The sequence below is a fragment of the Rhinichthys klamathensis genome, unplaced genomic scaffold (assembly GCF_029890125.1).
Source record: "Rhinichthys klamathensis goyatoka isolate OS25496 unplaced genomic scaffold, OSU_Roscu_1.1 h1tg000358l_1, whole genome shotgun sequence".
NCBI lineage: Eukaryota > Metazoa > Chordata > Actinopteri > Cypriniformes > Leuciscidae > Rhinichthys > Rhinichthys klamathensis.
The window spans coordinates 1,873,346-1,887,829 of record NW_026606867.1 but is presented as its reverse complement, the minus strand read 5'-3'; the positions used below and the strand labels follow the sequence as shown (position 1 = coordinate 1,887,829).

Here is a 14,484-nt window from a genome sequence, read left to right as displayed (position 1 = left end):
GTGTTATCACCTTATTAATAATCTCAAACTGGCTAAACATATGGGGTTTTTACAGTTGCAGCAGAAACAGGTAATTAGCAGACCGAGATATTCAGACTAAGTTTTTAACCAATCTTCTTTTTAATCCAAGGGAGGAAGTGGGAGATTTTTACATAAACTTGAGGATATGTTTTGTTTACGCAGCTACCATTATAGGTATATGAAGCAATTGCTTGTGGTTTGGTATTGCAGATAAGAGGACTTCCTGAATCACCCTAGTGAAGAAGAAGAAGAAGATGAAAAACATTAATAATATAATATAATATTATATTATATAAAACATAATAAAATAATATAATACCTGACAAAAAGCATGTTTCCCATCTGAAACACTACAGATCATTCTCTCAGAGTTGAAGTAGTGCTGCCAGCTTTCTTTACATTTTGAGTTCTCCTGCAGTATAAGAGTGACTTCCCGCATCACATTTGATCCCTCTACTCCTTTTGGGGTTGTTAACCCCCAACCAGCAATGGAGCATTTAACATTAGCTGGTGTTTTTCCATTTTTCTTAGGAAGAGGCATAACTTTCACAAATTTATTCACCTTGGCTTTGTTCTTCAGCTACAAATAACAGAACATATGTTAAAGAGAGCAAGCAAAGCGCATAATATAGAGTCACAAAGGTGAAAATACCTTTAGTAACATGATATCATAGCTGTAGTCCTTCTCAGTATTATCAGATTGAAACTTAGGATGTTGGATGTATTTTAACACTTTGATTCTCTGCTGGCTTTTCTCATCCTGATGGATGTTGTGAGCTCCCAGAACAACCTCAAAGTTGCCCCGACCAGAGAAGGCACTGCGACTGCGGGAAAAATGTAAAAACAGTGTATACCTTGAAGCATTTAGATAACTAAAACACAAAATTACAGATAGATAAACTAAAAGTCTTGAGGCTATAACTTTTTGAAAAGCATCATAAATAATCCTTCACACGCATCCTAGCACATACTTCAAACAGTGGGCCGCTGTCAGTACATAATCCTCTCTGATCAGCATCCCTCCACATGTGTGATGTTTATTTTCAACCTGAATAGATGCCATGTATGGTCTGGAATGAGGTTTAGAAACTTTTCCACCAATAATACCACTCTCCATCCCACCTGTGATATAAACAGAAGTAACATACCATTACCAGACTATTTAGGGAGGTATTGAATGTACATACTTTTTATAATTTGCATTCTAAGTATTTTATTTTATTTATATTTTTCAAAATATTTGAGTTTTCAGATGTTATGCTCTTGTAAAAGGATGCACAATGTGAATTCAGGAAGAAAGGAATGAATAATATCTTACCAGCCAAAGAGATACCAAGGAGAAGAAGAAAAGCGTAAAGAACCATGGTGCAACTGCATCAGCCTGTGGTAAAGCATTAGTGTGCATATGCTATCATATACTCAGACCCACTCACTACCCTCACTAGTTGTATCTCCTCCCCCTCTTACCTCAAACCACAAAATGTGTGTACAAAATAGCAAGCAGCCATTACTCAGGAATCATTACCAAATTTGAGTTACAGAGTAATAAAATACTCTACTCACTTAAGTGTACTGTTATTAGAAATGAAATACAATAAAAAGTACCTTAATTCCAAATCTCATGTTTGTTCAAATTATTTGTTGGTTTATTATAGTGTCGGTGTCATATAGTGATCCCACACTGACTGACTGTGTACATAGTATTTTTATTCACAGTCAATGACTGGACATTGGTTGTGGCAAGCATAAAACATCAATGTGTGACATCAAAGTTACTGGCTGAAAAACAAACAAACAAACAAACAAACAAAAGAGGTCAAAAAGAAACCTCTTTATAATAGAATAATAAAAAAAATGGGATAGGCTCTAGCACTATGACCCTAGAAGGACCAATCAATAAATGTATAGTATAGCAATGTATATCTTTTCACATCAACAATGAACAATGTTCTGTGGCTTCCTGTCGACCAAAGTTCGACAGCTGATTTTATTTCTGGTTTAGGATTTGCTTGATACGATTATTTTAACTTTATTCATACAGTATGCAAGCTACTGTATATCATAGAGGATCTTAGTGGACCCAGATCCTCACTGCCAAAAATTAGATGCTATTACATTCACTTAATGTTCTTCCTAATCCACGGAAGGAAGGCAGATATTTTCATGTAGACCTCCGGATACTTCTTGGATGTACAGTTATCAGGATATGTGTATGCAGCCATTCCTTGAAGTTTAGAGTTACAAAAAAGTGGACTGCCAGAATCACCCTAGAATGAAACAGATGAAAGACTTAAATGTATTCTGCCACTATGTGAATTCTTTGTTAATCATCTAGTGACGTTTCAGTACCTGACAGAAAGCCCTTTTCCCATCTGAGACACTGCAGATCATTTTCTCAGAGTTGAAATGGTCATGCCACTTATTTTTACATTCAAAGCTGAACTGCAATTTGAGGCTGACTTCCCGCAGAACCCTTGATGCTTCTCCTCTGGGTTTTTTCATACCCCAGCCAGCAATGGAGCATTCCACACGGGCAGGAACATTTTCATTGTTCTTAGGTAGATCGATAACATCCACAAACTCATTCCGCACAGCTTTGGTCTTCAACTGTAACATATCAATCAGTGAATACCAGAATACAAAAATTCACTCAAAAGCACAATCTGAGCACCATGAATACCTTTAGTAACATAATATCATAGGTGAAGTCATTGTTTGTATAATTGCGATGTGGGATGTACTTCTCTACTTGGATTATCTGCTGGCTCTCCTCATTCTGGCTGATATTGTGAGCTCCCAGAACAACTTCTAAGTTGGAGGTCTTACTGTGAAAATGTTTAATGTTAAGGTTATTTTAAAGCATCATGTCAGTACATCGATACAAACAAATTAAAAGCTAAACTACCTAACTTTTTTAAATCAGTTTAATAATCAACTGTTTTTGAATACTACATATTACCCAGTTTATTAGGGATATGGATATATGGATACTTACTTAAAACAGTGGGCTGATGTCAGCACATAATCATCCTTAATCAGCATCCCTCCACACTTATGGTGTCTTTTATACTGGAGAGATGCCATGTATGGTCTGGAATGAGGTTTAACCTCTCTGCCTCCAACGATACCACTCTCTAACCCTCCTGTGATAATGAGACAAGAGGATCTCATTGGAGCTATAGAGTTAAAACTTACATGTCTTTATTTCTTTATTTCAGACCCATGGGTCCATATAAACATACAACATATATAAACAACAAAACACCAAACACAATTTAAAAGACATACAAGCTTTCTTTCCAATGCTTCCAAAAACAAGAAAAATACCTTGTATCACTCAATGCAATGTCATTTAAGACCCTAATAATACTATTTTTTGAAACACTCAATCTACATATAAAATTATACATACATTTTCTTAAAACAGCATTCAACGTAGGCACATTATTAACCACAAACATTTGGCTTGCACTTGCCCACCTTGGGTGCTTAAGCAAAATTCTAAGTGCATCATTGAATGCCACCTGAAGCTTTCTCATCTTTGCTAGAGTATTTACACCAAAGGTGGGCTGTATATAAAGAAGTACAGTATGCCCTAAATAGAGTTATTTTAACCTCATCTGTACACATACAAAATTTACGAGCAAGCATATTAGCCTGCCCATACAGTTTACAGCACTGGCGCTGCACGTCATCATCATCATTTAAATCATTTTTATTGATGTGACCTAGGTATTTTACTTTATTTACTACATTTAAAACTTGGTCATCTAAATAAAAAGAGGGAACATTTAGTTTATGGTCTTCTTTTGCTTTAACAATCATGATAACACTCTTTTTAATATTGAATTTTATGTCATGCTTCATACCATAGCTTGAACAGATTCGAAGCAACTGTTGTAAGCCTGCACTGTACGGAGACATAATAACAACATCGTCAGCATACATCAAATGATTAATGATACTATCCCCTATCAGGCATCCAGTCTTTTACACTAATTTAATTCCACCGAAAGACCATCCACATATAAATTAAAAAGAAGGGGTGACAATAACCCCCCCTGCCGAACCCCATTCGTCGTATAAAACGGCTCCGATATATTATCACCCCATTGCACTTTTAGAGTTTGATGTATGTACCAAAAATGTAAAATTCTTATCATATAAGGGGAGACCCCTCTTTCTTGCAATTTTGTAAATACCTTAGTATGATTAACTCGATCAAACGCCTTCGAAGCATCTATAAAAACTGTGGAATTATGAGCATTGAACTTACTAGCTACTTCTTTTAACGAATATATGCATAGATCAGTGCCATGCTTACTTTTAAAGCCGAATTGATTATCCGTAGTTGTTAAATATTCTTTAATCCTATCCATGAGGATTTGTTCAAATATTTTAGAGAGTAGGCTACACTTGCCAAAGCAACTGGCCTATAGTTTTCTGTCCCAGTTATTTTACCCGTTTTATATTTAATAACAGGCACTAGTAAGACTGTTATCATGGAATCCGGTAACACTCCACTGCATGAAATAAAAAGCCTGTAAAACACAAAGCAAGTAATACTGAGATCCTAGAGCTAGCGTGTTTCAAATGTTCAGCTGTTATTCGGTCTGGGCCACCAGCTTTATTATCGGCCAGTTTCTCGATTGCGTACTTAACTTCATCAGGTGTAATAATCATACCTAGATCATTTGGTACATGACCAACTTTAAATTCCTTCCTCTCAACACAATTAAAAAGACCTTCATAATATTTTCTCCACAAGTTGACAATATCCTCAGCCCCATCCATGCTATTCGGCATAGGTATTTTCCTGTATAGCCTTAACTTCTTTCCAAAATTCATAAACAATTATTTTGCTGTAGGTTCTTGGCCATTGAGTTTGCTCTCATGGACAGCTCGTTCCTTTTTATATATCGCAGAGCGTATTTAAATTTAGCATTTGCCAATTTCTTATCCTCAAATTCTGGGCCATACCTAACTTTACCTGTTAAGACCCAGTGTTTGAATGCAACTCTGGCCTGCAAATGCAGTTCAGAGACATAATCATTCCATCCGGCCTTATAATTATATTTTTTAACCCTTTTTGGACAAAAAGGTCTACTGGCATCATCTAAGCCAGCCTTTCTCAAACTTTTTTCAGTCGGGGCACCTTTCAAAAGTGCATAAAATCTCAAGGCACCCCAGTGTAAAATATAAATTAAAAACACTGCATAACCTAAATGTAAATGCAAATGTCCTGTTTATTTAGACAGAACAGTAATGAACAGAGCATAATATGAACTGTAAATAACAATAACAATAATAATAACAACTTTACAGGGCTATCACTTTTGTGAAAAAATCCTGATCGATTTTTGAGACATAAATGTTCATTGAATCGATTGTAAAATCGATTTTCCATGTCTAAAGACGTTTCCATTTTCAGCGCCAAATATAGGCAAACCCACGGACAACTAACAGGCATTAGCACGAGCGTAAAGAGTGCGCTTGAGACGCGCACAAGTCAGCAATATTTCTGATGATTTATTGGCATGAAGTTTCGTGCGCAATGACAAACAGGAGTGCAAGATTCTCGAAAAACAATAAGGAGAGTGGACTGCCATAACATCAATGAAAAGCATTACTGCAGGCTTCAACATGGCTGTGTTTACAATTAGAAATGTCAAACAAATTTCGCCTACGTAGGCGATTGTAGGCCGGATCTGTATCTGTATGCATGGGACTGTCTGAATACCGGCAGAATTCACATTTTTGTTGTAAAAAGAGACACATTATGCAGAAGTATAGTATAGTTTGTATGTGTGTGTGTCAGAGCCTGCAGTTGCTGTGTGACGCGCGTGTCGTGACGAGCTGGACGCGCTCCGAGAGAAGGCCGTTAAAATCGATTCCCTATTTTCGGTTTCGATACTTGTGTTGGTTGGTCCGATCGATTGTGCAATCGATTTTCGAACGTAAAGTGACAGCCCTTTTGCAAAGTAATTCACAAAATAATTAATCAGAGACACAAATGCCATACAACCGTAAGGGCTCAAACATATAGCCTAAGCCTATCAATGATAATACTGTGGTAAAAAAAATTTATTTGCTTATAATTAACATGACAATGTGTACAAAACTAAAGTGGCCTAAATTCACGTTTATTTTTTACGTTTCTGTCAGTCTGAGGTGTTGTTGCTATAACGCGTTGCTATGGGTTGCGTCAAGTTGTGTGTGTGTCTTGCTTCGGTCTTGTGAGACGGATTTTTATGGTTAATTTTATATATATATATATATTTATCTAAAATGAATTTACAATTTTATTAATACGTTCATATGTTTAAAAAGAAGAAGAATGTATTTATGTAAATTCAAATATATATATTTTTTAGCCTACATAATTTTTTGGCGGCACCCCTGACAAAGTCAGGGGGCACCCCAGTGTGCCGCGGCACCCACTTTGAGAAAGGCTGATCTAAGCAACCCACTATTTCATCATACATCTTACATAGATTGTACTTGTGCTTAGGATTCTTACATCCAGCATTATCACACACAACAGTCTCATTTGGCACTTCTATATTGCTCAACCTCTTCTCTGTTAATAATTTATATCTCAAAAGATCATTTGCTGTGAGTCTTGCCCAGTCTAATTTACCTTTTCGTTCAGAATGTTCACATTTAGTCAGCTCAGTTAAACTTTCAACATTTAGCATAATTGCAATTGGTATGTGGTCAGTTGTAGCTAAGTTATATAATATTTCAAGTTTATCTAGGGAAGCATGTGCATCTGCTGTACATATACAGTGATCCAGCCAGGAAGTTGTATTCCATGCCTCGCTTATATATGTAAAGCTTTCTGCTGGCAATAATGTTTGGCTGGAAAAAAACAACTTGCTATCCAGGCAAAACCTGATTAGCTGCTGGCCAAACAAAGAATTATTATCAGATATGTCAGCATTCAAATCCCCCAATATAAATATACTAGTACATACATTTTCATTTATAAAAGCACTTATAAAAGCAAGCATATTCATCTTCATTTTGGCTGCATTCGTATGGAGCATACACGTTCAAAATTACAAAGACCTTTTCATTATGTTCCACTTTGATTGCTATACACCAGTCGGCCTCTAATTTAATCACAGTACAGTATAACTTGAAAATATGACAAATTACAGAAGTAAAATGGTTATGAGCTTATTATTATTGATATATTTCTCCTAATATATCACAATGATTTAAACAGTTTGAAAGCCATTGGTACAAAAATGTGGATATGTACATGAGTCTAAAAAACAAATAGGATCTCATTAAAATATTCCCACCCATGTCTTACCGGACAGAGAGAAGACAGAAAGCAGGAGACAGACACTGAGCAGCATGATGTATAAATGTGCTGATACAGACAGGAATGGAACATGAATGGCATTTGACCCTCAGTGTTGCCTTTATACTGTCTGACCTATACAGTATTCTCTGTTGCATATGAAAGTATACAACGGAAAGGGGTAGGGGAAAGTTCTGACACACATATATTAATAACACAGTGAGTTCTCAGGTAAAGAAGTACCGTGAACCACACTTAAAGGGGCAGTTCACTGAAAAATGAAGGTTCTGTCATCATTTATTCACCCTCATGTTGTTCCTAACCTGTATTACTTTACTTTCTTCTGTAGAACACAAAAGAAGATATTTTGAAGAATGTTGGTAACCAAGCAGTTTTGGTTAACATTGACTTCCATTATATGGACAAAAACACTGTTGTTGTTGTTTTCAAAGTATGTTCTTTCATGTTCCACAGAAGACAGGTTTGGAACAGCATGAGGGTGAGTAAATGATGACAGAATTTTCATTTTTGGGTGGACTATCCCTTTAAGTATAATGCGAAAAAATATAACGTTCACATTAAATTAATGCAAAAGAGCTTTAAGAAGATTCCTATTCATCACTGTGTAGTATAAAACCTCCCACTAGCTTAGTTGTGATTTGACAGGAAAGGCTGGTATGATGCCTTTTTTCTGTGGCATATGTGATGGCCATCAACTTTTGTCCCACAAACCGCCACAAACACATTCATACTCTGAGTCAGTTTGCCCATATAGTCTAATTCCTATTTCTATTCTTATTTGAGTGTGACCACAAGTTTCCATCCATTTTTTTCTTATATGACAGGTTTTTACAGGTTTTGTTCCAGTTGCAATACGAATCATGGGGTTATAATGGAACCTCACCTCCCACTCTAAAATATCAACATAATACACAATTACTCCTAAATATTATTGATATTTATTGAACTTTTCATAAACACCAATGATAAAAATTTAAGAGGCTGTTTATGCCCCACTTGAAGGCCACATATCATCATAGACCAAAGACTCTAAGACAGTGATTTAGTAAATTACAGCTCTGATTTATCCGCTTTCCTTCTTCTTGGTCTTTACGAAGGGTTGGTGCAGTACGTCATAAAGCCTTCTTGCCTAAATGAACCACAATTAGGAAAAGTGATTAAGAGACATACCCTTGGATTGGTTAAAAGAGTCAAATGCACTTATTTTTGAAAAAAATTGTTTGCATCAAAGTACGATGCAACGTTGCGTATTGAGCCAACAGTTCAAAATATGATATCAAAGTGTCTCTACACACCTTCTGTGGACCGAGTCCTGGGCACAAAACTAGTTCCTCCTTAGAAGCCTTAATGATGCCCTCCAAAGACTGAAGAGGTAAAATACCATCAATATAAGAACATAAAAGTATTTCAAGATCACTCATTTAAAATAGGCAAAGGTTTTTATGTACACTACCATCCAAAAGAGGTCTGTAAGGTTTTGTAATGTTCTTGAAAGAAATCTCTTTAGTGTCACTCACATGATCCTTCAGTAATCATTCTAATATGCTGATTTGCTGCTCAAGAAACATTTCTTATTATTATCAATGCTAAAAATAGTTGTGCTGCTTCATATTTGTATTTAATAATTCTTAATAGTATTTATTTGAAATCAATTTTATGCATCCTTGCTGAATAAAACTAATAATTTCTTTCAGAAAAATAATCTTTTGAATGGTAGTGTAAGTAATAATAAGATGTGCAACATCTAAAGGAAAAGTATTCCTTACAGAAAAAGTAGACAGCAGAGTCATGGCATCTGTCTTATTGACAGACTTTACGGTGGTTAAACAATCTGTAACCTGTCAAATAAAAAGAAAGTGCCTTTATAGAAATGATGCCATCAGTGATGATTAAATAAAACCATACATAATAATTTCAGATCTATAAATAGATTTTTGGGCTCTAACCTGGGACAGGTAATTTTTCTCCACTTGTTCTTTCAGAAGATCTGCAGGTTTCTTCTCGTAGGATTTAAATGTCTCAAGGTACCGACCTGCTTCTTCAGGACTTACACATACAAACAGGTATGTTTAGTTAAAGGAACTAAATTAAAGCACTAAAAACTTATAGCTTATATTTACACAAGCCACAAAGGAAATTCCCCTCCAGCTTGATGATTTAGAACTATGCCCTTACCTCCAGGCCAAAATGAGGGTACAGTCAGCCATGATGCATATTCGAGCAAGCTCTTTCAGAGCATGATGAGGGTCTTTCTGATAAATGAGGAACACAGAAATGGGACATGAACATCAGCAGTCTCTAACTGAATTAAAGCTACTTAAAACTTCAAAAACAGGCACTTAGAAGATATTTATTACCGGCCATCGATTTATTTAGCATTTAATTCAGAAAGAGATTTAAATAACACAAATGAGAAAGGACAAAGAAATGCGAGTGTGAGTGAAACAGACAGACTCACCACATCGACCTGGACGAGCAACACTCTGAGGGTGAAACTCTGTCCCAGCTGTTTCAGACGCTCATGGATGTAGTTTGGGTTCAGATTATGGTAACGCACACTGTGGTCATGAGAGAGAGAGAGAGAGAGAGAGAGAGAGAAAGAGAAACTAAAACATCCCATATAGTACTTATATGTTTGGTTAATATAAACACTATTAAAAAAAAGTTCATTTCAATTTGGCATTTGTAATTCAGTCAAATGAAACCACTGGTTAAGCCAGGGACTGAAAACTTCTGCAATGATTCATATATTAAACACAAAAAGCATAATCTTGCCATGTACAGGTACATCAAATTAAAAATCCAATTACAAAATGCATTTGTTAATTAACATTTCACAGCTGATTCTACATTGTCTAAAATGTATTGTCACACCAATCATTACAGTCGGCCACAACATGTTTACTTGCTTGAATTCTCACTAATTTTCTTTGCAAAGAGAGGAGGAGGATGATGTGGTTTCACACCTGACTAAGTGAGAGGATTCCATTTTCACATAACACTTACAAGATGAGTTTAAAGTGCACATACACTTGCTGGAAACCATGTTTCTATAATTTAACACTTGATTTGCCATTATAAATTAGGTATTATGAAATATTATTTAAGATTTCTTGGCACGAAAAGATCTGCACAGACGTTCAGTAATTGGTTTGATAACAAAAGCCACACATCTCACACACACAGAAAAAAACACACATTGAAGTAGAACTTTGTCTTCGACAAACGTTAAACTAAGCAAATAAAGGATAGAGCAGAGCTGGCAACATTTATGAAAGTGGCATTTTCATAAACTTAAAGAGGACCTATTATACTTTTTTTACATTTTCAACTTTCTTTAGTCTGTAATATTAAGGTCTGCAAAGTTACAAAGCACAAAGTCCACTCAAAAAGGAGTTATTCTCTATATCAGTAAGCACTGTTTCTGAACCCCCTGAAACGCTTCCATTGTAGTCTTGAGTATATATATATTCCTCACTATTCACTATATTCCTCATTTAAATAATTGTAATACATTTAATTAAATAATAACCGAAACACACTTGAAACGGTTGACAATCACAAAACACAAGTCCAGCTGACCAATCAGAGCCCATTGTGCTTTTTTGGAAAGAGGGGCTTCATAGAGACAGGAACTAAACAGTGTTACTGACAGATTGGGAAGAGAGGTGCTGCAACAACTTAAAATATGTAAAAAAACAACAACAACAACATTAACACCTGAACACAGAATGTTAGACCCCAAAAACAAAATCAAAAATATGCAAATCTGGTGCAGGTTTTGAGATCAAACTAATATAATTACTTTCTTTCCTCCATGATTGAGTGCATTAAAATCCAGCAAGACGTGTGCAATTGGGCTCAAGTGTGTACAATGAAAACAGTGACAGCACTGCTTCCATATTTATCTCCATCGGTGTCCTGCTGAAGCTTCTAGCTTTTCAATGTGTACATTTAGATTCCTATTTTGAAGAAGAAACATTGGCAACTGTAATATTAGAAATAATCTTACTGTGGGTACTATACATATACCCACAAACCAACCTGAGAAAAAGAGCACACGTTGTCCGTCCTAAAACATAGTCTGGCACCACTTCTCCAAACTCCCAAGGAACATTTCTCACAAACTTTAGGATGGGGTTGCCTCTCTGTATACAGATTAAAAACATATCTTAATCAAGTTCTATATTTAATTGTTATATTTAAATATTTGTTATATTAAAAATCAAGTAAAAGTTGCATTCAGTAAGTTTTGATTTACACTGCCGTTTAAAAGTCAGTAAGATTTTTTATGTTTTTGATTGAAGTCTCACCAAGGCTGCATTTATTTGATAAAAAAAAAACCAACAACAGTAAAACAGTAATATTGTGAAATATTATTACAATTTAAAATAAAACTTTTCTATTTTAAAATGTAATTTATTCCGTTGATGGCAAAGCTGAATTTTAAGCATCATTACTCCAGTGTCACATGATCCTTCAGAAATCATTCTAATATGCTGATTTGCTGCTCAAGAACATTTCTTATTATTATCAATGTTAAAAAAACAGCTGTGCTGCCTAATATTTTTGTGTATTTCACAATATTAATATTTTTACTGTAGGTTTGATTAAATACATATAGCTTCGATGAGCATAAGAGATATTTTTTCAAAAACATAAAAAAATCTTACCGACCCCAAACTTTTGAACGGTATGTTTCGATGGCTTTTCTTCTTCCAAATGGTCTTGGACTAATACTGACACCTATCGACATGGCTACTTCACACAAGAGTATTTCTCAATAGTACTATACAATTCTTTATATGTAAGAATAAAGGGAAACAATTTAAAAATTAGGGCGAAAAATACTGAGCGTACCTTTTAAAGATAGGAAAATGATAGATAATGAACATACGTTATACAGACCTGTCGAGGACTGACAATAATACTGTTCCCAGATCCTAAGAGATGAGGAGGAATGATACGACTCTCCAAACTCTGACCTTCCTCTTTTGTCTGATCTTCTGTTGGTACCTCTGCTGGTCCCTGCTGTTCAGTCTTGGGTTTTCCTGAGTCTGTGAATGACGTACTAACTGAGCCGCTTCCACCTGTGTTTACACTGCTTTGTCCTGCAGCATCGTTCCTACATTGGGCAGCAGATATTTGTTTCTCTGATCCATGAGCTGCTCCCTGAAGCCCCCTGTTTTTGCTCTGAACAACAAACTCTGCATAGGACAGTGGTTGGCCAGGAGCTGGAACAGTTGAGGCCTCTACTTGACCATCTTTGGCCTTAAACAACGATGCTACCTGTGAGAATAAAAGGAACCAGGATACTTGCATCATTTCAGAGACACTACCATCTGAATAATTTAATGTAATCTTAAAGGTGCCATATATTCTTCTGCAGAAGATCATTTTTTTTCATCATCTCTTAAAATTGTCCTTAAAAAACAAGGTCTTGGGCAAGGCTAAAACAATAAAAATCTACACATAAAAATAATTTGAAAATAAATGTTCGCTGCTACTTTTCAAATGCCTTTTATTTATAGATTTTCTTAATCTTGTCACAGACTGTTCTAGTGAGATTATGAAAATTCATTATAAAACATTCATTTTAAAAGTATTTTTTAAAAATGTTGAAGAAATGTAGAACTATGATGATCTGCAGAACATGTTGAACTATGATGATCCAAACAAAGATTGAAATAAAACTATTACTGTGAAAAATAATTTTTTATACATATTTGAAAAATTAAGATGACCCATTTCAATCACAAAAAAATAATAATAATAATTTTCACAAGTTAATGTTGCCTACTTGTTTCCTAAGGAGACAACAGTGTCAGTCAAGAACATGCTTGATATAAAATAAGAGATATAATTTGTGAAGGGGAAAAAACCTAAAAATTCTAGTAGGAAAATTAAGTCAAAATAACGAGGGGCGTTTTTAAAAAATAATGCATGGTCTCTTAGGGCCTCCGTAATGCGAGGATCTTCCAACGTTTATGATCCACTGAGGAAAAATGTCATATGGGTTTGAAAAGGATAAACATGGGGGTAAGTACATTATGATAAAACTGTCATTTTGAGTGTCATATGGACATATGGAGTGTCAAACTGTCATATGGATCACATGTATGAATCCAGCTTGTTGTGATTTATTTTAAGTTCTGTCTTCAGTGTTGCACTTACTGATCGTTAGACTGTTGCAGTGGGCAACATGATGCAATGCATAATGATTTGAGTCATCAACACCTTGTTATGGGCAAACTTGCAGAGAGAGTGTGAAAGTATCTCATCAAGTTTGTAACGTTAGATCGTGCTTGTTTAGTGACTTACAGTACATGCACTACAGGTTAAGTGCCCTGGCTTAATATCAGTGGTGATAGTTCATGTATGGAACTTTGGTGAGGTTTGAACCTCCATACTCACAGTTACAAAGACCTCTGATACTACAACACACCATACCAACTCAATCATAGGAAACAAAACTCACCGGACTTCTTTCCTTTGTGAACGCCGAATCGTCCAAATTGATATTGAATTTCTTTTTTTCCATTTATAAATTATCAGTGACTGCACAAACCATAGAAACCATACTATGAAAACATAGAAAACATACTAGCCCATCTGCCGCCATCGCAGATAAACAAAACAGTGTCAGACAAATGTATCAAACACAGAAACATCGATCGATACCGAGACGCTACTGGTACTATCCGACAGATGGCGCCCAAAACTCGGAATTTATTACATTTGCTCACATTATCCTAAAGATGTCGACATTGCTAAAGATTTTAATACTTTTCACGATGCTTTTCACACACGGGGTCCCAAATGCAGCCTACCGATTTTTAATGTTATTCAAAAAATTATTTTAAACAACATTGTACTACCGTAGTTTTTAAACATTTACCATAGTTGATATGGTATAGACTTTTTATTAATACGGTCATTTAGGCTACACTTCAGACTGAAGCTAGTTGCCACGTCATTGTTTCACCAAAAAAATAAATATTTTAAATAACACATTTACATTTTATTTGTCATTTTATTTTTATATACTATATATAACTAATTTTACACATGTGACAACATATTTAAGACCTATGTTTTAAATTAACATAAAAACCACTGCCAGAAACAAA

The 14,484-nt window shown here is 35.3% G+C and overlaps 3 protein-coding genes across 4 annotated transcripts; all 3 read right to left on the bottom strand.

Moving 5' to 3' along the window:
• Window positions 1–99: 99 nt before the first annotated feature.
• LOC130069231 (granzyme B-like) lies at window positions 100–1,578 on the bottom strand. Its single transcript, XM_056232987.1, has 5 exons — window positions 1,340–1,578; window positions 993–1,143; window positions 674–845; window positions 341–601; window positions 100–254 (listed from the first exon to the last, which is right to left on the bottom strand). The coding sequence occupies exons 1-5, from the start codon at window positions 1,383–1,385 to the stop codon at window positions 105–107; spliced, it is 780 nt and encodes a 259-aa protein (XP_056088962.1). The 5' UTR covers window positions 1,386–1,578; the 3' UTR covers window positions 100–104.
• A 542-nt stretch (window positions 1,579–2,120) lies between these two features.
• LOC130069230 (granzyme B(G,H)-like) lies at window positions 2,121–7,527 on the bottom strand. 2 transcript variants are annotated; one of them, XM_056232985.1, is made up of 5 exons: window positions 7,343–7,527; window positions 3,017–3,164; window positions 2,702–2,846; window positions 2,371–2,628; window positions 2,121–2,288 (listed from the first exon to the last, which is right to left on the bottom strand). In XM_056232985.1, exons 1-5 carry the CDS (start codon window positions 7,386–7,388, stop codon window positions 2,139–2,141), a joined length of 747 nt encoding a protein of 248 aa, XP_056088960.1. In that variant the 5' UTR covers window positions 7,389–7,527; the 3' UTR covers window positions 2,121–2,138. The 2 variants fall into 2 exon arrangements, with proteins under 2 accessions (XP_056088960.1, XP_056088961.1); XM_056232986.1 differs by lacking the exon at window positions 7,343–7,527 and adding an exon at window positions 7,150–7,302 and having other exon boundaries at window positions 3,017–3,220.
• Window positions 7,528–8,276: 749 nt separating this feature from the next.
• ercc1 (excision repair cross-complementation group 1) lies at window positions 8,277–13,988 on the bottom strand. The gene is made up of 9 exons (XM_056232984.1): window positions 13,833–13,988; window positions 12,263–12,643; window positions 11,399–11,502; window positions 9,813–9,912; window positions 9,530–9,606; window positions 9,301–9,400; window positions 9,121–9,192; window positions 8,650–8,718; window positions 8,277–8,483 (listed from the first exon to the last, which is right to left on the bottom strand). Exons 1-9 carry the CDS (start codon window positions 13,893–13,895, stop codon window positions 8,418–8,420), a joined length of 1,032 nt encoding a protein of 343 aa, XP_056088959.1. The 5' UTR covers window positions 13,896–13,988; the 3' UTR covers window positions 8,277–8,417.
• Between the last annotated feature and the right edge of the window lie 496 nt (window positions 13,989–14,484).

Bases quoted from the DNA above. Each gene is read 5' to 3' on its own strand.
- ercc1 (XM_056232984.1), bottom strand. From the start codon at position 13,895: ATGGAAAAAAAGAAATTCAATATCAATTTGGACGATTCGGCGTTCACA. The intron at 12,644-13,832 runs GTGAGTTTTGTT...TTATTCTCACAG, and splicing joins TCACAAAGGAAAGAAGTCCG to GTAGCATCGTTGTTTAAGGC. The intron at 9,193-9,300 runs GTTAGAGCCCAA...TTTATTTGACAG, and splicing joins AGAAAAATTACCTGTCCCAG to GTTACAGATTGTTTAACCAC.
- LOC130069231 (XM_056232987.1), bottom strand. From the start codon at position 1,385: ATGGTTCTTTACGCTTTTCTTCTTCTCCTTGGTATCTCTTTGGCTG. The intron at 1,144-1,339 runs GTAAGATATTAT...TTTATATCACAG, and splicing joins CCTTGGTATCTCTTTGGCTG to GTGGGATGGAGAGTGGTATT. The intron at 602-673 runs GTATTTTCACCT...TGTTATTTGTAG, and splicing joins ATGATATCATGTTACTAAAG to CTGAAGAACAAAGCCAAGGT.
- LOC130069230 (XM_056232985.1), bottom strand. From the start codon at position 7,388: ATGCTGCTCAGTGTCTGTCTCCTGCTTTCTGTCTTCTCTCTGTCCG. The intron at 2,629-2,701 runs GTATTCATGGTG...GATATGTTACAG, and splicing joins ATGATATTATGTTACTAAAG to TTGAAGACCAAAGCTGTGCG. The intron at 2,289-2,370 runs GTACTGAAACGT...GTTTCATTCTAG, and splicing joins GGAAAAGGGCTTTCTGTCAG to GGTGATTCTGGCAGTCCACT.